A 20,769-nucleotide genomic window follows, 5' to 3' on the forward strand; every position below is an offset into this window, starting at 1 on the left:
GAAAGAAGGTTCAAAGCTGGGGGTGGACATTGCCAAGCACAGCAAACTAGTGACAGAAGAAAAATGGAACAAGCTCACCCAGGTTCCTGACTGACGTCCCTGCAGCTTCAGGAATACAGGACAGCCGGCTGGAGTAAGCAGAACTGCAGCAGCCGAGAAGGGAAGAACCACAGGAGCAGAGCGCAGCAGCGTCTGAATGAGCAGTGCTGGACCCGGGGTGGTGTCACGTGATCCCTTAGGGGAGGAGTTACCACGCGCGCGCTTGCACGAGAGAGGCTGAGAAAAGCCTGGCGTGCCCGCGCTGTCGCCTGATAGGCTGAACATGCCCTCCCCGTGCGAGCGCTGCAGACATTGGACGCGCAGAGAGCACGAATAAGGGGGCAGAGCTACTTCCGTCCGGGACCAGGCAAGTCGCTCTGATGCCTGTGAAGCCGGCAGTCGTCTCCCAACTGCGGGGACGGCTGCCGGAGATAATAATAGTTGAGATCACCCGCGGACTGAAGAAGCGGGTAGGTCCCGGTCCGGACGGCCGCAAATGCCGTCCGGAGAAGCCGGCAGCTGCCTCACTGTGTGTGGGGGCGGCTGTCGGTATATAAGTAGGCCGCAGTTGCGGCCAGTTCCCCCCAAGAATGCCCCTTTCTCACAATAAAAGAGCCCCTCCAACCCTGATAATAAAAATTATGCCTATGATTAACCCCTGAGGGCCTTAGGTTAGGTGATTCCCATGATTAACCCCTGAGAGGCCTTAGGTTAGGTGAAGTGGGGTGGGTGAGAGGGGTGCCGGGAATATACTCACCTGACTATGGAGGTATTCTTACCTCCCTAGAAGTCCGTTCCCCAGAAGTCTTCACCAGACTAAGCCTTCTGCATCATGCCTGGCTTCTTTAAGCGGGGTGAGCAGAGGCAATAGGCGACCCAGACCCAAGGTACAAACCTGATGCTGGCCGGTGGCGAGGAAGGGTTAACGGACCATACTCTATGGAACCGTGCCCTTCAGTCGCATGTTGGGAAACAGGCAGCGCCATGCTCCTGTCGCCCCTACCTAGAAAAACCAAAAAGAAGAAAAAATCTAAACACTAACTCTAAAAAATAACAAATAGACCAGGACTGGAGCAATCCAGACCCGTGTTGCCTCCAATGACACTAAGCTAAAACTGGGTGTCTCTAAGGCAGTAGGTGGGGCATACCCTGCTGGGAGGGGCCGACTTCTTTTTTGTATGCCTAGTGTCAGCCTCCTAATGGCATCAAGATATACCCACGGTTCCTGTATCCCCCAATGGAGCTGAATGAGAAACTTTTTTTTTTTAAATCAACTGATGCCAGAAAGTTAAACAGATGTGAAAATCACCTCTATTAAAAAATCTTAAACCTTCCAGTACTTTTTAGGGGCTGTATACTAAAGAGAAATCCACAAAAGAAATGCATTTTCTGTGATGTCCTGACCACAGTGCTCTCTGCTGACCTCTGCTGTCCATTTTAGGGATTGTCTAGAGCAGCATATGTTTGCTATGGGGATTTTCTTCAGCTCTTGACAGTTCTTAAAATGGACAGAAGATCAGCAGAGAGCACTGTGGTCATGACATCAGGAAATGCATTTCTTTTTTGGATTTCTCTTAAGTGTACAGCCCCTAAAAAGTACTGGAAGGATTAAAAATTTTTAATAGAAGTGATTTACAAATCTCTACTGAGGAAAGGGTCGTTTACAAAGTACCCTGAAATGCGTCAAGAAAGAGACTATTACCGCACTACTACCACAATCCACTAACCGCATCTCCCTACCTTCGATACCACTCCTATCAAGCTCAGTTATACTCTGCTGCTACACCTGGCTGCATTCTACCTGCTTTACCACCATCAGACGCCGAGAGATCCTCCACAAGGCTGTGCTTTGTCCCCGGAGTAGATCCATCCGTCTCCGAGTGTTTCCATCTCCGGAGTAATCCATTTATCTCCGTGACCAGCGACTTTGAACCCAATAGTGGTCTTCAACCTGCGGACCTCCAGATGTTGCAAAACTACAACTCCCAGCATGCCCGGACAGCCGTTGGCTGTCCGGGCATGCTGGGAGTTGTAGTTTTGCAACATCTGGAGGTCCGCAGATTGAAGACCACTGCAGGAGATGGTAATACTCACGTGTCCCCGCCGCTCCGGACCCGTCACCGCTGCCCTGGGTGTCGCTCCATCGCTGTCGCCGTGTCCCCGTCGCTCTGGAACATCTCTGCTGCCGGCCGGGTATCCTCGCTCTCCGTCGCCGCCATCACGTCGTTACGCACGTACGCGACGACTAGATGACGAGGAAGGAGAGCGCCGGCCATACAGGGGATCCCTGAACGGAGAAGACACGAGGAGGCAGGTAAGGTCCCCCTGGTGTCCTGTAAGCACTAACCCGGCTATTCAGTCGGGCTGTTCAGGACCGCCGCGGTGAAATCGCGGCGGTCCCGAACAGCCCCAGTGAACAGCCGGGTTAGTGTCACTTTCCCTTCAGACGCAGCGGTCAGCTTTGATCGCAGCGTCTGAAGGGTTAATACAGGGCATCACCGCGATCGGTGATGTCCTGTATTAGCCGCGGGTCCCGGCCGTTGATGGCCGCAGGGACCGCCGCGATAGGGGTATATTCGCTATATAAGACGCACCGACTTTTTCCCCCCAGTTTTGGGGAAGAAAAAGTGCGTCTTATAAGGCGAAAAATATGGTACGTAGTAATAATTTTAAAATGGACTACGGGTAGTCAGGTATTTATTAACTGCGACAGTCGCAACTGCGCAAAAAAAAGTCGCGACAGGGTTAAAAATTGACTAAATTTACTCCAGCTCAAACATGGAGCAGAAAAAGCTACTACCAAAGTAAAAAAGGAAAAATTGCTTACGTGAAAGAAAATTATCAACAGGCTGAAAGCAGTTGATAAATAAGTCGCACATGAGCAAAAAAAAAAGTAAGGAAAAAATTACTAAAAAAAAAAATACATAAGCAAACATTGATAAATGTCCCTCTATATGACTATATGAGCAGTCTTTTAAATTCTACAACATATACGATCACGGAGCGCACTTTATAAAAAGTGAACTATGCTGGTTTATACAATATTGGATTAGCGGAAGATTATACCATATAAGCGGATTTTAAATTATTTTATTACTGTATATTACATATTACCTCCCCACAAGGGCCCTGTGGAAGGAGGTATCAATTTATGTTTTGGATTCATATTATTTATATTATTTTACACTAATGTTTTATTTGTAATTATTTTATATTAAATATCTTTCATCATTTAAAGTGAAGCACAGTCCGACTCTATTCCTTTGTAATTTTATCATCATGTACCATTCATGGTATTAGTCTAGAGGCTTTTTGGTACCCCTTTTTTTTCTCTATAAATTACTTTATCTTTGTACTTTTTGGTGTAAGTACCTTCCATATAGCCTCGACTAATTTATTTTGTGAGCTGCACATACCCCAATTTTTCTATTCTTGATTTACAAATCTGTTTAACTTTCTGACACCAGTTGATAAAAAAAAAATGAAAATAAAAAAAAAGTTTTCCACGGGAGTACCCCTTTAAGGTCTATGGGCATTCCACTTTGTCATTCCTTTTAGTATGCTCCCCAAATTACTGCCAAAAACAGTGGCAAGAAGACACCGATGAATCTCCCCCATGGTTTCCTCAGACAATGATAAATCCCTCCATGCCTCTTAGTCTCTGGGGGCAGTGGCAGCCAATCAGATTCCAGCTCTTATCTCTGTCAGGCACACTGGACTGAAAGACACGACCTGATTGGCTGGTTGCTCATACACTATGGGGAGATTTATTAAAACCTGTCCAGAGGAAAAGCATAGCAACCAATCAAATCGCTTCTTTCATTTTTAACAAAGCCTCTACAAAATGAAAGAAGCAATTTGATTGGTTGCTATGGGCAATTGTCCTCTATACAGGTTTTGATAACTCTCCCCTTCTGCCCTGCCCAGTAGTGTTAATGACTCTTTTCAGTATCTGTGCCCCTCGTGTCATTCCCTATAGAGACCCAGCGCGCGGCTCCGGCGTCACCTGACACCGTGTAAACATGTCGGAACAGTCTCCACGCTTTTTCCTCTCAAGCAGCAAGTAGATGCGCTGATATTCGGCGGCAGGGGGCGCTGTGGGCCGCGCTCTCTCCGCCTTTCCCGGTCCTTTCTCTCCGCCCCCTGGTTCTCTCTAGCAGCTCGGGATTTCCCGCCCTACGTGCCATCGTTTGTGCGTCTTCTGCTCGGAGCCCGTGTAGGCCATCGTCCAGCCCGCGGTGTTTCCCGGAGCACTACCCGGCTAACTGACGTCTGACCCGGCGAGTAGAGCAGGAAAGACACGCGGGAAGGCCGGCCTGCTCCGGGAGGGAGCCCCGGCCTGTGGACAGGATGGCGGTCAACCTGGATAAAGAGGCCTATTACCGGCGAATAAAGCGTCTGTACAGCAACTGGAAGGTGACAAACGGCGGGGTTATGTACCGGGCTACCATGTTACCGGGGGCTGTGCTGGAGGAGCGGGCTCGGGAACGTGCTTATTAGCCGGCAGCCGTCATCCGTGCCGGTCACGTGTTTGCTGTCCCCGCCACCCGGGGAACATAAAGGGCCCTGTGTGTGATCGGTAGACTGATATATATTAGAATCGGATTGTTACTATATGTCCGTGTGTATAGATATAGATCAGTGTTTCCCAACCAGTGTGCCTCCAGCTGTTGCAAAACTACAACTCCCAGCATGCCCGGACAGCCGAAGGCTGTCCGGGCATGCTGGGAGTTGTAGTTTTGCAACAGCTGGAGGCACACATGTTGGGATACACTGATATAGATAGCTAATGTGTATATATTTATAAAGGATGTGCAGATGACTACTTGTGGTCCACTAGGCTGACAGTCTGTCAGCCATAAAAGTGAAAAATGGAGAAGTCCTAGTCCTACCAATAATAAGCGAGAGGTTAATAAAGTTTCCGTGCCAACTAGTTAAGTACACCCTACTAGTCACTATAACCGCCATGCTTAGTGTGGGTGCTACATGCTGCTGTATGGAAATGTAAAGCAGTGTTCTCTAAACAGTGGTCCTCCAGATGTTGCAAAACTACAATTCCCAGCATGCCCGGACAGCTGTTGGCATAGTGATCAGAGCTGGGAAGGTTTTTTTTTTTTTTTCCCCCTAGAGGGTGGGCATCCTCTGATCCTGGTGGGTGCTGCATCTCACTATATAATTCAAAGCGCGTTTAGTAAAGTTTTTTTTGTTTTTTTTATAAATCTTTATTATTTTCCATTGTTCATACACATATACAAGAAAAAAATTAAATCCACAAAATATTCTTATAAATGACCATACTCATCCCCCTTTACCGACTCCCCATAGAAATGTCCGATACCGGGGGTATGAGCACTACAGGTGGTCTGTCAGGTCTATTCAGCAGACAGATATGCAGTAAACAATAGGGACACGGGGAGGAATGCACGGTGGCTTAGTGGTTAGCATTACTGCCCTGCAGTGCTGGGGCCACGAGTTCAAGCCTGACCAAGGTGCTATGGTTATTTGGGTTAAGGAGGTTGGTGTCTGGCATTGCCTGTGATGATTTGCCATGCTAATACTGACGCTGCAGCCGTGAACGTGTAGTTTGTGGGCTGCCTGCGAATGAGTGCAAGATGACTTACTGAGGCTGCCATGACATCATGTGATTTTCTGTTCCCAGTATTCTTTATATCTTTCCTGGTATTAATAGAACTGCTTATGTTCTTTTTCAGAAAGGTGAAGATGACTACTCCAATGTGGATGCTATTGTGGTATCAGTGGGAGTGGATGAGGAGATTGTGTACGCCAAGTCCACTGCCCTACAGGTGAGACCCAGAAATATGTGTAAGGGCACTTCTAGACCAATGCAAGTGCTGATAAAGTAGATCATCACACAAGCCTATCCCAAAACTGATGATTGTCCGGTGAAAGACTACCTATCTGCATAGTAGGGGATAGGCTTCTGATTGTAGGGGGTCTGACTGCTGGGACCCTCTGTGATCTCCAGAATGGGTTCTTGGCTCTCTGTGTGTGTGTTCTCCATTTAGTTTCTATGGGAGTGCCAAAGATACCAAAATTCAGTACTCGGGCATCTCCAGTACTCCCATATCTTTGGCTAAGAGCAAGTGTAGTATCTGTTCTTATCGGTGGTCTAGTCCGAGCCATTGATGTAGGATGGATGCTGCATGGAGGAGGCAGGTGTACCAGGGCGTTCCAGGGCTGGTTCTGAGGAATCAGATCAGTGGCTGCCCGGATGTGACCTGTTTCCTTCCGAGTTCGCCATGAGGCTGAGCTTGTCTAGAGCCAAGGTACTTTAGTTACTGAGTTGAAGCACTGGCACCATGAACTCTTCACCTTAGTGGCACTCGCCTCTTGGTTCCTGGCCTTCTGGGTAGGATTGGAGAAATTTTTATAGATCCAGATGGATGTCCGGGCAGTATATCTGCACACATTCACTTATTTATTTTTGTTCACTGTGTCACTTTTTACTTGTTGTATGTCCACAGGGTTGTTAGGATGCACCTCCCTGCAAAAACCCAGCGTACTCCTGCATGGGCAGGGTACCGACCTTTATTGGCTCTGCGGGCAGACACCCTGGCTAACGCCAAGGGACATTTGTTGTCCCTTAGCAGCTTCGGGAAAAAGGGACATTGAACCTGGAACCTCACAGGTACCTTTTTGTCCGGAGGTGAAGGGTAAGGTGGTTTGGGGGGCCTCTCTCCTATCAGAGAATGGCTTGCGATAGACCGCATCCTTTGCACTTTTTTTAGTGTAACACTTTGCACTTTTTCTTGCACTTTGGGTGATTCGAGAGCACGTTCCTCAGCTCTTAGATAAAAAACGTACTCTCTGAAAGCCAAGGCCCTGTTCTGGAGATCCCTGGGGGTCTCAGCGGTCAGACTTGATGGCTGGATTGATTTTTGTGACCATTGACCATGTCGTTGTTGGCGCACATCCTCTGTTTATACATGGACATGAGCATCCAACCAATGATGATTTTTAGTGCTGTATAATGTCAGTTATTCCTCATCTGAAGAAGCATATGCTTGTCGCTGGGTCTCTGACATGAGGCAATAATTGGCCTGTGAGTTGCCCCATGTAAAGGTCCTTGGAGAGTTCATATACAATCATATTTCTGTTTGAAGTTCAATTTTGCACTTGTGATTTTTCTGTCACACTCAAAACTTGAATGTGTTGTCTTTGTTTTTCAGACCTGGCTTTTTGGCTACGAATTAACAGACACTATAATGGTTTTCTGTGAGGAGAAAATTTTCTTCATGGCAAGCAAGAAAAAGGTGGAGTTTCTTAAGCAGATCGCAAACACAAAAGGCAATGAGAATGCAAATGGTACCCCAGCGATCACACTTCTAGTGCGGGAGAAGGTAGGTGATGAACATTCTCACTGCAGTTTCTGCCATTATTATAGTGAACTATACATTGGGTGTACTTCACAGACTCTATCAGCTTCCATCATACCACTAAGCTTGCTGCAGGTGTGTATGAAAAGCTTTATCTGTCAAGGTTTCATTGCTAAGACCCCCCCCATTGCTCATTAGAATATGTGGGTGCCACTTTACCTTCCCTTCTTGCTGCGATCTCTGTCCAGTTTCTCTTGTTGGGCTTCATAGATTTCTAATAGAGCCCTTCTTGTGTAACTGAACAGTGTTGAGTACACAGCTGCGTGTTTCTCCCCGCTTGTCCTAATGATTGGTGGCGGTCACAGCACTGAGACTGTAGCCGTTGAAGACTTTTGACATGTCTTTGGCATTTTAAAAGTTTTATAAAAGACAGGCACACTTCAAGCATGTTCAGTGGTCACATGATTTACTTGGTTAGATCTGTGTAAAGACTTTTGGACAGATGTTTCAGAATGATTTCGTGGGGAATAAATACATTTATTTAGTAAAACAGACATCTCCTAGGTGTATTCCTTACACAATGACAGTTTTGTCTCTTGAAAACAGATGTTTTTGACTGTCCTTTTAGAATAGAAAACTTTTAAATGCTTCCGAATTTAACATTTTTCTTAGTGGAAAACATCATGGCTGAAGGAGGAGGGGGATTGTTCATGTTGTGAGAATTTGCTATTTGTATATCCCCTTTCTCATTACATGTTCTGTTAAGGAGAACAAAGTATCTAAATTCTTACATCTATGTTAAATATACCTATGTCAGGTTATTAAACTGCTTTACTATTGTCCCCTCTTGGACAGCAAAATGAGAATAACAAGGCAAACTTCGACAAGATGATTGAGGCCATTAAAGGGAGCAAGAAGGGAAAACGGATTGGTGTTTTTAGCAAGGACAAGTTCCCAGGGGATTTCATGAAAAGTTGGTATGACTGCCTGAATAAAGAAGGATTTGACAAAGTAAGACATTAATGCTTTAATATTTCTTGTTCCTATGTGTTTGTGTGTCACTTTTTTTTTTATGTTGTGGAATATTTGGTCTCTTTGTATTGCTTTGTATTAAATGGCATTTAGGGTAATAATATAGGTGTAAATGATGGATAACTGATCTAAGTTAACACACAACATCCATGCTGCAATATGTGTCCAACTGGTGATTTCGTTTACAGCACTGTTTTTTTTTTTTTTTTTTTTTTCCTTGGCCACTCATTTTATTACAACAGTCATACACATCATACACATTTTCACTCTTAAAGCTGGCAATGTATATAAGGCCAACTGCTCGCTCTTCTGGCAGTTAAAGAGGTACTCCACTGGCCAGCTTTGGGAACATTTTGTTCCAAACGCTGTGTGTGTGCACTGCGGGGGTCGGCCACGCCCCTTCATGCCATGACATCACAAGGGGGAGATCACAAGTGGAGTACCCCTTTAACTGTCCCGATTTCACCTCCTTAGCATGCTCAAACACACATGCATATGGTTAGCTCAGCTGGCCATGCATGTGTTCTGAATAGGGATAAGGGAGAAAGCCAGTTGCCCTGTCAACCTGGTAATAGCGCCTAATTTCCTGAGAACCAAATGACTGGACAGTTAAAATCCAACTACCTGATCCTTATTTCCCCTTAAATCTGCCATTGATCGTCCCCGTACTTAGGTTACATGATTCTGCTTCATGACAACTTTTTCTATTGTGTATGGCTGTATATAGAGCATGGCAGACAAGCTCTTTCTACCAGTCTCCTCAACATGGATATCATTTCCTACATCTGATCTGCACAGTCAGAGCAGGAAATCGTGCAATGCTCAAAAAGGGGGCATTACCCTTGGAGTTTCCATATATCGCCACTCACTCTGGCCTATTATCTTAAATCCTAACAATCAGCCAGTGAGGACTAATTCAATACAAATAATATTGGAGTCTAGTGTCAGGTTTCTAATAAGATATTCCACTTTTTATTCATTCATTACGATATAAAGTCCATGTTGTATAGAGGGGAATCCTTTCATAAACAGTGGTAACAGCCAAGTAGGTCAACAGTTGGCATATGTAATAACAACTAGACTGACAAGAAAAAGAATATTAAAATCTGGGGACATTGCTGTTTTCATAACATAGTACTCACAGCTTTTTCCTTATATTTTTCACAAGAAGTGACCAAAATGTAATTGCTCATTGAACGTATCCAAGAATATAGTATGTGATCTGAATGTCTATCTACTTTCCTTTTGGAACACCAGTTTCTTAGATCACCTCCTCATATAGATGGCTGGATACGTTCAACAGTAGTAAATCTAGGGCTGTCATACTTACCTCCCTGATTTTCATTATTGTTCTTTGCCACTCCCTTTTTACCAATTGTTATGTGAGCAGTTTATAAAGCCTGATAGCTTCAATATATAGCTGTGGCTTTCCCTCCTGGGCAACACAGAAGGTTAGTGAACGAGCCCATAAAAATGTGTAAACGCTAATGAAATGACAGTACAACATTATATATCTGTTTTACGTAATCTCTTGTTACATAGGCTGATATGAGTGCTGCTGTGGCTTACACAATTGCTGTAAAAGAAGATGGAGAACTAAATTTGATGAAAAAGGCAGCGACCATCACCTCAGATGTCTTTAACAAGTTCTTCAAGGAACGTGTCATGGAGATTGTGGATGCTGATGAGGTAACAGATATACTCAGTTCTCAAGGCAATTATTTCGTATTTTTACTGCTGGTTTAAATGTACAAAGCTTCTGGCTGTTCTCATTCTAGAAAGTACGGCACAGCAAGCTAGCCGAGTCTGTGGAGAAAGCTATAGAAGATAAAAAATATTTAAGTGGGACAGATCCATCCACCATTGAAATGTGTTACCCTCCCATCATCCAGAGTGGAGGCAACTATAATCTAAAATTCAGTGTGGTCAGGTAAGTGTTTCATCCGATGTCATCTTAAAATGACATTGTTTAAATTAAATGTTTAAGTTACGGTAAACATATTCTTTCCTAATAAGCTGGTAGCCCCTCTACAGATCCACTAGTAACACCACACACTGGCTGACACCTATACAGATCATTGACCTTGTCTAGAACACTCTTCCATAGTGCAGTCCCCTTTAGTCTATTGTTTCCTATTCTCCATTTGGCTCCTGTGAAGCATCTCCCTAAATACTCTTAACAGTAGTAAAAAAAAAAAACTGCTAAGGAGAAATGTTTTCTTTAATACAGTAAAATGAATTAATGTTTGAAGTCTGCTAGAAACTAAATCTTTCCTCTGATTTGTGTTTTGCTTATAGTGACAAAAACCACATGCACTTTGGAGCAATCACATGTGCCATGGGGGTCCGCTACAAGTCTTACTGCTCCAATCTAGTGCGCACCCTCATGGTGGATCCAACACAGGAAATGCAGGAAAATTACAACTTTTTACTACAGTTGCAGGAAGATTTATGCAAGGAGTTGAAACATGGTATGTGCTGAATGAATTGTCTTAATCTTACTGTATGTAGTTACATTGTGTGGGAAAAGTGTAAGAAGGCCTAGCTATGGAGTTTTATTTATCCCCTCCCCCCCCCCTTTTTTCCTTATCTGGCCCCAGCAAGTACACACCTCTATAGGCATAGATCATGATCCTCCTAATATATAGCACAAGCTATTTGGTTTATTGGAAACTGTAGTTACAGGTATATGTGCTGCCTTTAGAGGACAAAGCAGGATCATTGTAGAATGATAGAATGTAGAATCAATGTAGCCAGACTAAAACTATTCTGATGACTAAAATATGATTAAAACTGAATCAAAATTAACACTGTGGGAGATATAGACCATTGTATAGGTTAATGCCGTTAGGAGATGACACTAAGCAAGAAATTGTTAACTTTGCCAGCACAGGCTACACCCCTCCTACAGACATCTTGGGTGCTGATTGAGGTTTGTTATTCAGGAGGGGGTTCGTAGGTGTGGGCTGCTTCACTAGGGTGCCAGAAGCAGGAGACCAGGCAGTATGCTGCTTTGTTCTTAACTCCATTGCCAGTCACCCATCCCCTTTAACTGCTGCTGCAGTCTGAATTGCACTGACGCCACTCAGTGTGAGCATACCAATAGGTATGACCCCACATGCATCTGAAGAAGCCAGACGGGTGAGTGTAGTATAGGGGGTCACTCTCTGCCTTGAGCACCTTTCCAGAAAGGAGGTATGCATAAGTTTTCTGTGTGTGTGTGTGTGTTCTGATGAATACCAGCCCTATCTCTTAAGTAAATGGGGCTATGTTTGACATGTGATGAATGCTTTTCTAGGTCTTATTGTGAAAGTAGTTTACAAGCAGTCTAAACCTGATCTGTTTTGACACCAGGTGCAAAAATAAGTGACATCTATCAAGCAATTATGGATCAAGTGAAGAAACAGAAATCAGATCTAATGAGCCGGATCACGAAAAACCTGGGGTGTGTGCAGTACAGATGCTTGTGCAGAATATTACATGCAGTAGATTACCTACTTCTTGGTAACCTTTTTTATGGCCCTTTTTATTTTTCCTCTGCAGCTTTGCAATGGGAATTGAGTTTCGGGAAGGATCTCTTGTGATAAATAGCAAAAATCAATACAAACTCAAGAAAGGTAGAATCCATTATATATTTGTTTTTTTTATTTTTGAAAAATAGGCAAATGTTCTCAAGTGAGAAATTTTCATGTGAAATTGATTCTTTGTTAGGAATGGTGTTCAGTGTTCACTTGGGTCTGGCAGACCTCACCAACAAGGAGGGAAAGAAACCAGAAGAGAAGACATATGCCTTGTTCGTTGGGGATACAGTGCTGATTAATGAGGTAAGCCCAGAAAGCAGGGGGTAGAATTACCTTAAGAGCTGTTTACATCTACTAGTTTTGTTGCTTTTTTTTCTTCATACTGCTGTGGTTTAGATGATGAGTAAAAAGCTACTATTTGGTGAATCTGAAGTTTTCTCTATCGGCTCCATTGGGGGACACAGAACCTTGGGTATATGCTGCTGTCTCTAGGAGGCTTGACACTATGGTAACCAAAAAGTCGGCTCCTCCCAGCAGGATATACCCGCCTCCAGGCCACTGAGCAATTCAGTTTTTGCTTAGTGTCTTAAGGAGGTGGACACTGATCTGGTGTTCTCCAGACCAGGTCTCATATTTTTTATTTTTTAGGATTAGGGAATGTGTTAGTGCTTTGTTGCTTTTTATTTCTGTTTTCAGGTGGGGACTCAGGAACTATGGTTCACTGTTTCCCCATTTTGAGAGGTGGCAGGCATCTTGGATGTACTGTTAACCCCCTCTCGCCAACGGTCAGCGCTTGGGGTTGCACCTCATGGGTCCGGGTCCCCCTACCTCCCTGTTCGCCTCGCTATGAGCTTGGCTTGCTGCAGTTGAAAATGCTGACTGAAGACTACATTCTGAAGACTTCTTTAGGTAAGTTCTTCAGCATAGCTGAGTATGTTTCTTTCCCTTGGTCATGCAACAGCTGGAGACCCTCTGTTTCTTTTTTTTTTTGGACCTGTCTTTATTAAGCTGGGGCTGGCCGTGGGATACTTATTTTTCCCTGCAGGGGGATTGGGGGAGCAGTTGTGACAAGGGGCAGTGTGTTCACAGTAAGGGGCACTTTATTTGACTATTGTTACTGTATGCGCCGCAGGCTTCTCTGCGGGCGGGTGAGCCTTTTACTTTCACTTTCGGCAGCCGCGGCTGCTGACGGCACTTCACCCGCTCCGTTCCCCGGGCGCATAGGAGCTCACTAAGGCGGCGTGTGCGCTTGGGCTTCGGAGCGGGCGCCATTTTTAAGTCCCGCTGTAATTCTTTGGCGGCCCGGCGAACGTTGGCTCTGCCCACCAGGGCGCATGAGCGCTTCAGCAGCGCGAAATAGCAGCCAATCAGCACCGTGCACACGTTTGGGGCTGTGCAAGGGCCAATCACAGCGCCCTTTCCTCTGACCCGGCCTCTTCTTCCTATTGGCCGGCGTCTCTTCTTTCTCCTCACAGCCACTGTGCGGAGTTCTCCTCACAGCAGCTGCCTTGGGACACAGACTTGGGTGAGACTGTAATTTTTTAGCTATGTTCGTGCCCAGTACAGTTCCTCCCTCAAAGCAGATATCGGAAACATTAGTTACCCATTACGCTTGTAAAAACTGCTCTGCAAAAATGCCAGGTTCTGCTGAACCCACTTGTTCTGCCTGCTCCACTGCTCCCCCAAACCTCTAACCCAGGTGCTCCTTCAGACCCGGGTTCGGCCTACCCTCCAGCCTGGGTTTCCTCCCTCTCCCAGTCTATATCCGACTTGGCACAGGTCTCCCGTTCTGTGGTTACTGCCTTGGAGAGGTCTACCCTTCACCGGCCCTCTAGAAGGTCCCGATCCCCTTCTCCCTATGCTTCACATAAGCGTAATAGGGGTGTCTCCTCTGACTCATCCCCTGAGTCATCTGGCAGACACAGGCGATCCTCTCGCAGGTCTCGCCCGACCGCATCTTCAGGCCACAAGCGTCTCTCTTGCAGAGGACGTTCTCAAGGTCACCGCTCTGGCTCTCCTGAGCCACGTATCGGGTCAGATTCTCCCTCTTCTAGGGCCGCCTCCACTCGTTTGCACTCTCCTGGAGAGCTGGCGGACGAGGTTTCCATTTCGGCTTCTGACTCAGAGGACCGTTCGGACTCAGTGGACACGGTGAACTCATTGGTTATGGCCATAAGAGACACCTTTAACCTAGAGGACCCAGGAACTTCGGACGCAGTTCCAGAAGTATCCTTTCATCGTGCCCGACCGGCACCCAAAGTGTTCAGCTCTCACGCTGTATTTGATGCCATTCTAGAATCTGCCTGGAAACACCCTGAGAAGAAGTTTCAGAGACTGAAGAATGTTCATTCGCGATATCCCTTCGCCAAGGACCTTGTCTCCAAATTGACTTCCTCTCCGGCGGTGGATCCTCCGGTTTCCCGCCTCTCTAAAGCGACTACTTTGCCGCTGGCGGATGCAGCTGCCTTCAAGGATCCGGCAGACAAAAAGGTTGAATCCTTAGCGAAGTATGCCTTTGAAGCAGCGGGTGCCTCCCTGCTTCCTGCCTTCGCTCCACCTGGGTGTCTAAGGCCCTTTCGGTTTGGCTTTCCCAACTCCGTCAGAGCATTCTTTCGGGATCTCCCCCGGAAGAACGGTCTGCTCTGGCCCTCCAATGTTCCTAAGCAGGGGACTTTCTGTGTTCTGCTTTCTTGCACTCAGCTCGCTGCGCTGCCTTTGCCACGGGTAATCTAGTGGCCCTCCGTCATTCCATTTGGCTTAAAACATGGAACGCAGATGCTGCTTCTAAGAAGTCTCTCACCGAGATTCCTTTTACCGGTTCCCGACTTTTCAGCAAACGCCTGGATGAGATTATCTCTGAGGCGACAGGTGGCAAGAGCTCCTTATTACCTCAAAGCAAGTCTAACATTTCTTTCCGCAGAAAGTCTTCTTCCTTTCGGACGTCTGGCCCCTCTAAAGGGTCCAGCCAGGTGCCTTCACGTGACAAGAAAGCCCCCTTTTTCAAGGCGCGTCCTGCTTGGAAGTCGGACACCAACCGTTCCGGACGTTTTGCGGCCAAATCGGGCAACCGCAAACCCCACTTCTGCATGAAGGGACGCCCCCACCCGCAGCTTTTTCACGGGTGGGAGGTCGCCTCTTGCTCTTTTGAGACGTTTGGACCACACACATTCAGGACTCCTGGGTCAGGGACGTGGTGTCCAACGGATACCGGATAGAATTTGCCTCCCTTCCGAGGGATCATTTTTTTCAGTCCCGTGCTTCCCGATCTCCCTCGCTTGCGAGGAAATTTCGGGAGGCTCTTCAGTCCCTTCTCATCCAGGGTGTCATTGTCCCGGTTCCTCCAAGGGAACGCTTTCGGGGTTTCTATTCCAACCTTTTCGTGGTTCCCAAGAAAAAACGGTTCTGTGCGACCAATCCTGGATCTCAAACGTCTCAACCAACATCATCCTCTCCGCAATTTCTGAATGGAATCTCTCCATTCGGTGGTGGCGTCCATGGATCAAGGGGAGTTTCTTTCCTCGGTGGACATCAAGGATGCCTACCTCCACGTTCCAATTTTTCCCGGACACCAGCGGTATCTCTGCTTTGCGGTTCCGGAAGGTCAATATCAATTTGTGGCTCTCCCCTTCGGTCTGGCCACAGCGCCACGAGTTCTTACCAAGATTCTGGCGCCTGTGGTAGCTCTGTTACGGTCAAGAGGGGTATCAGTGATACCCTACTTGGACGACCTCCTCATCAAGGCCACCCAGACAAGTCAGTTCTCTCCCCCACCCAGTCTCTGATCTTCTTGGGGCTTCTGTTCGACTCTGCCTCGGCTCTGATTCTCCTCCTGCCTGACAAACGTCTAGCCCTCTTGTCGGGAGTCCGCTCCGGATACCATCCCTGGTCACCATCTGTACTTGCGTGGAAAGTCTCTGTCTCTCTCTGTCTCTCTCTGTCTCTCTCCCGGTCCCCCTTGGGACTTGAGTTCTAGGTGCCCTCCAGGACGCACCTTTTGAGCCTCTTAGGGAGGTTCCCCTTCGCCTTCTATCCTGGAAGGTGGCTTTTCTTATGGCCATTACTTCCATTAGGAGAGTATCTGAACTGGCAGCTCTCTCCTGCCGTTCTCCCTTCCTGTTCATCAGGACAAGGTTGTTTTCCGGCCAGATCCATCCTTCTTACCTAAGGTTGTTTCGGCTTTTCATCTTAACGAGGACATCGTCCTTTTGTCCTGCTCCTTCTCATCCCAGGGATCGCTTACTCCACAAATTGGATGTGGTACGGGCTGTTCGGACTTATCTTTGTCACCTCTTCCTTTCGTCAGTGCCATTCTTTTTTCGTCCTTATGGAAGGTCGTCAAAAGGGAACGCCTGCTTCCAAGGCCACCATTTCTCAGTGGATCCGACGTGCTATTTCGGAAGCTTACCGCTGCAAGGGGAAGATCGCACCCTTCAGGGTTTTGGCTCATTCCACCCGCTCTGTGGGGGCATCCTGGGCTCTCCGAAACAAGGCAGCGGCCACCTGGTCGTCTTTGCACACTTTTTTGAGATTCTACCAGGGTCATACTTTCGCATCGGCTGATGCTAGTCTGGGCCGTAAAGTGTTGCAGGCGGCGGTGGTACAGCCGACTGCCTGACCTTTTTTCTCTGCCCACACAAGGGACGGCTTTGGTACGTCTCAAGGTTCTGTGTCCCCCAATGGAGCCGATAGAGGAAAGGAGATTTTTTTAGACTTACCGTAAAATCTCTTTCTCGAAGGATCCATTGGGGGACACAGCTCCTGCCCTTTTCTGGGGTTCCTTTTCGGTTATCTGTCCGAGGGTGTGTTCAGTTAATTTTTCTTCTGGTTCTCGGACAGTTCATGGCTTTTCCTTTGACCTGTCGGTCTCCTCCTATTGCTCTGGGACTAAAACTGAATTGCTCAGTGGCCTGGAGGCGGGTATATCCTGCTGGGAGGAGCCGACTTTTTGGTTACCATAGTGTCAAGCCTCCTAGAGACAGCATCATATACCCCCCCCCCCCCCAATGGATCCTTCGAGAGAGAGATTTTACGGTAAGTCTTTTTACTGCAGTTTTAACAAAATCATAGCAAGAAATCTCTCGAACAGGCGCATGTGAATACTCTATGGTAGACCTGTGCACCTGCCCAAAACATTTAGGGGAAATTTATCAAAACCTGCGTAGGGAAGAGTGCATGAGTTGCCTATAGCAAACAATCAGATTCCTTCTTTTATTTTTAAAAATATCTCTGAAAAATGAAAGAAGCATTCTGATTCACCACTGTTTCTCTATACAGGTTTTAAACAGTGCACAGTGGAGCTAAAGAAGGACTTGGAGTACCTGACATGATCTTGTAAACATTTTGTAATCCTCCTAGTTCACTGCCCCCATCATGATTAAACCACCCCCTGCCTTTATTTTTATAATTTTTTTTATAGCTTTCTACCTTGATATTGCTCTGTATTTTCTGCTCAATCTCTCATTCACACACAGACTGGGGAGGGGCATTACCCAGCAGGCGTGACATCATCTAAAGCCATACAGGGGAGAACTTCCTCCCTCACTCTGCTACAAACAACCCAGAGCAGTTCAATGTGAGATGAGCTATGATTGGATAAGGCCCCACCCCGCTCCTCAGCACTCCAGACTGCATTTCCTGATTTTGGACTTCTGCCAGGCCAGCAGGTGTCCAAAGTCTGTGCAAGAGATGGGGGGAAATGTGCTCTGGACAAGTAGGGAGACACCTAGTGGCACCTTTCTTAAACACAAAACAAAAAACATTTTTTTTAATAAAGTACATTAGAAAGATTTTTATTTACCATAAGATGTGCAATAGCAAACATTAGTTTTAATGAGTGGCCATTTATAACCTCATGTCCTTCTCATTCTTTGCTGCTTTCAGACAAGGAAGCATTGTGACCTGACAACCATTTTTTACTATTCTTTACTGCCCTCCTATTGAAACTGCCAAAGTGTTTGTGTAGTGCTACTTGTAACAGATCAATTCCCTGATTTTGTGTGTGTGTGTATGTATGTATATGTGTAAAAGTCCAAAGTGGATACAGCACCAAATAGCTGAGGACTCAGGCTAGTCGATGGAATGAGACTTTATTTGCTATCCATGTGCAACGTTTTGGCAACAAACTGCCCTTTTTAAGCATTGAAAAAGGCAGTTTGTTGCCGAAACGTTGCACATGTATAGCAAATAGTCTCATTCCATCTACTAGCCTGAGTCCTCAGCTATTTGGTGCTGTATCCACTTTGGACTTTTGCATGCCTTTCCGGGTTGGCATTCCCGGATGATTACTTGCGCACGCTGATTGGATCGGTGCTGTCTCTCCTCTTTACCTATGTGTATATAATTTTTTTTATTTTTTATTCTAATTACCGTATTTATCGGGGTATTCCACGCATCGGCCTATAACACGCACCCTCATTTTACCAAGGATATTTGGGTAAAAAAAGTTTTTTACCCAAATATCCATGGTAAAATGAGGGTGCGTGTGTGTGCGTGTATACCCCGATACACCCCCAGGAAAGGCAGGGGGAGAGAGGCCTCTCCCCCTGCCTTTCCTGGGGTCTAGAGCCCTGCTGCCGGCCCTTCTCTCCCCTGGCTATCGGCGCCGCTGCCCGTTCTGTCCCCCTGACTATCGGTGCCAGCGCCCCATTGCCGGCGCCGATAGCCAGGGGGAGAGAAGCGGCGCCAACAGCCAGGGGGAGAGAAGGGGCAGCGGCACCCATTGCCGGCGCCGCTGCCCCGTTGCCTCCCCCCATCCCCGGTTGCATAATTACCTGTTGCCGGGGTCGGGTCTGCGCTGCTTCAGGCCTCCGGTGTGCGTCCCCTGCGTCGTTGCTATGCGCACTGACATTATGCGCCGTGTCGTGCAGCGCATAGCAACGACGCAGGGGACGCACACCGGAGGCCTGAAGCAGCGCGGACCCGACCCCGGCAACAGGTAATTATGCAACTGGGGATGGGGGGAGGCAACGAGGCAGCGGCGCCGGCAATGGGTGCCGCTGCCCCTTCTCTCCCCCTGTCTGTCGGCACCGCTTCTCTTCTCTCCTTTTTAGGCTAAAATTTTTAGCCTAAAGTCTATGTGCGTGTTATACGCCGATACACCCCCAGGAAAGGCAGGGGGAGAGAAACCGGCAGCGACGGCCTCTCTCCCCCTGCCTTTCCTGGGGGTGTATCGGCGTATAACACGCACATAGACTTTAGGCTAAAAATTTTAGCCTAAAAAGTGCGTGTTATACGCAGATTAAATACGGTAGTTTTGATGTACTGATCACCTTATAATAACCAGTGTATGACTCACATTGTGATAACAAACCAGTGCACGATGCACACATGATAATGATCGGTGTCTGGGGGGAATAGAGAGTCTGTATTTTTCTTATGTTTTTCTTGTAAACTTTTCTTAGGAGGGACCAGCAACAATTCTTACCAGTGTTAAGAAAAAAGTGAAAAATGTTGGGATCTTCTTAAAGGTAAACTATTTATTTATAATATTTCTTATTAAATTTGGTATATCTATTTTACTTGACTTTTATAGTCAAACTCTTCAAGGATCTTACAATTACCATTGTCTTATCAGAATGAAGATGAAGATGAGGAGGAAGAAGAAAAGGATGAAGCTGAAGACCTTCTTGGCAGAGGATCTCGAGCTGCAGCACTTCTTACGGAAAGAACTAGAGTATGTTCTGTGTTTTACATAACATTGAGTAATAAGTGAACTACACATTGATTATGCTTGAGAACTTAAAACTTTAGATAATGCATGAAATCCTTAGTGTTTTCTTAAGTTATGCCGTTCTTGAATGCTTCACTGTCATTTCTTAGAATGAGATGACTGCAGAGGAGAAGCGCCGAACTCATCAGAAAGAGCTTGCAACACAATTGAATGAGGAAGCGCGAAGAAGGCTGACAGAACAAAAGGGCGAGCAACAGGCGCAGAAGTAAGTCCCTGATCTTAACCCATATTACTGGTGCAGTTCTTTCAAGCCTCTGGTATAACTGCTGTCTGCAGTCTCACTCACTGGTAATAATTGTTTCTCTTCACCCAGGGCCCGAAAGTCTAATGTTTCATATAAAAATGTATCTCAAATGCCAAAAGAGCCAGAAATTCGAGAGATGAAGATTTATATAGACAAAAAGTATGAGACTGTGATTATGCCTGTGTTTGGAATTGCTACTCCCTTCCATATTGCCACCATCAAGGTAAATTAGCATCTGCTGAATGTAAAGTAAAGGGTAGAATTATTAAATCAGAATTGATAGGCATATTACCGATCTCTTTGCTACCAGTTATAAAATTAAGAAAATATTTTTTTGTTGTTGTGTTAAGCATTTTAATCATGTTTTCCATGTAGACAAACCTTGTATAATGGCTTGTAAGCTTTGTGCTTTCTTACATGTTTTCTGTTTCATTTTGTTCAGAATATTAGTATGTCAGTTGAAGGTGATTATACTTATCTGCGTATCAACTTCTACTGCCCGGGTAGTGCTCTAGGGCGAAATGAAGGCAACATTTTTCCCAACCCCGATGCCACATTCGTTAAGGAAATGTACGTAATGTGTTCCAATAATTGGGTTACCATTCTACTATATATAAAGAATATAATTTTATTTCTTGATTCATAATTCTTTATTCAGAACATACAGGGCTTCTAACATGAAGACCCCTGGAGAGACTGCTGTGCCATCACTCAACTTGCAGAATGCTTTCCGAATTATTAAGGAAGTGCAGAAACGATACAAGACACGAGAGGCAGAAGAGAAGGAGAAAGAGGTGAGAAAATAACTCATTTGTGTATGTCGCTATCTTATGTGCTTGATTTCCCTGAATGTTAATTGATGCTTTT

General features: G+C 46.0%; 1 protein-coding gene and 1 non-coding gene across 2 annotated transcripts in view; both read left to right on the forward strand.

The window, feature by feature from the left end:
• Nucleotides 1–4,003: 4,003 nt before the first annotated feature.
• SUPT16H (SPT16 homolog, facilitates chromatin remodeling subunit) overlaps nucleotides 4,004–20,769 on the forward strand; it is a 32,771-nt gene continuing 16,005 nt past the window's right edge. The window contains exons 1-16 of the mRNA XM_056527865.1: nucleotides 4,004–4,455; nucleotides 5,751–5,843; nucleotides 7,230–7,400; nucleotides 8,232–8,387; nucleotides 9,951–10,097; nucleotides 10,187–10,338; nucleotides 10,707–10,879; nucleotides 11,763–11,853; nucleotides 11,952–12,025; nucleotides 12,120–12,232; nucleotides 19,330–19,395; nucleotides 19,503–19,601; nucleotides 19,748–19,863; nucleotides 19,972–20,125; nucleotides 20,345–20,472; nucleotides 20,561–20,696. Coding sequence (XP_056383840.1) covers nucleotides 4,390–4,455; nucleotides 5,751–5,843; nucleotides 7,230–7,400; nucleotides 8,232–8,387; nucleotides 9,951–10,097; nucleotides 10,187–10,338; nucleotides 10,707–10,879; nucleotides 11,763–11,853; nucleotides 11,952–12,025; nucleotides 12,120–12,232; nucleotides 19,330–19,395; nucleotides 19,503–19,601; nucleotides 19,748–19,863; nucleotides 19,972–20,125; nucleotides 20,345–20,472; nucleotides 20,561–20,696 — 1,935 coding nt within the window. The 5' untranslated portion in view covers nucleotides 4,004–4,389. The remainder of the gene's footprint in view (nucleotides 4,456–5,750; nucleotides 5,844–7,229; nucleotides 7,401–8,231; nucleotides 8,388–9,950; nucleotides 10,098–10,186; nucleotides 10,339–10,706; nucleotides 10,880–11,762; nucleotides 11,854–11,951; nucleotides 12,026–12,119; nucleotides 12,233–19,329; nucleotides 19,396–19,502; nucleotides 19,602–19,747; nucleotides 19,864–19,971; nucleotides 20,126–20,344; nucleotides 20,473–20,560; nucleotides 20,697–20,769) is intronic.
• LOC130345642 (small nucleolar RNA U6-53/MBII-28) lies at nucleotides 5,570–5,668 on the forward strand. Its single transcript, XR_008884286.1, has one exon. It is a non-coding gene; the product is annotated as a small nucleolar RNA U6-53/MBII-28 (small nucleolar RNA).

Source organism: Hyla sarda, chromosome 1 (genome assembly GCF_029499605.1).
Source record: "Hyla sarda isolate aHylSar1 chromosome 1, aHylSar1.hap1, whole genome shotgun sequence".
In the NCBI taxonomy this organism is placed as follows: Eukaryota; Metazoa; Chordata; class Amphibia; order Anura; family Hylidae; genus Hyla; species Hyla sarda.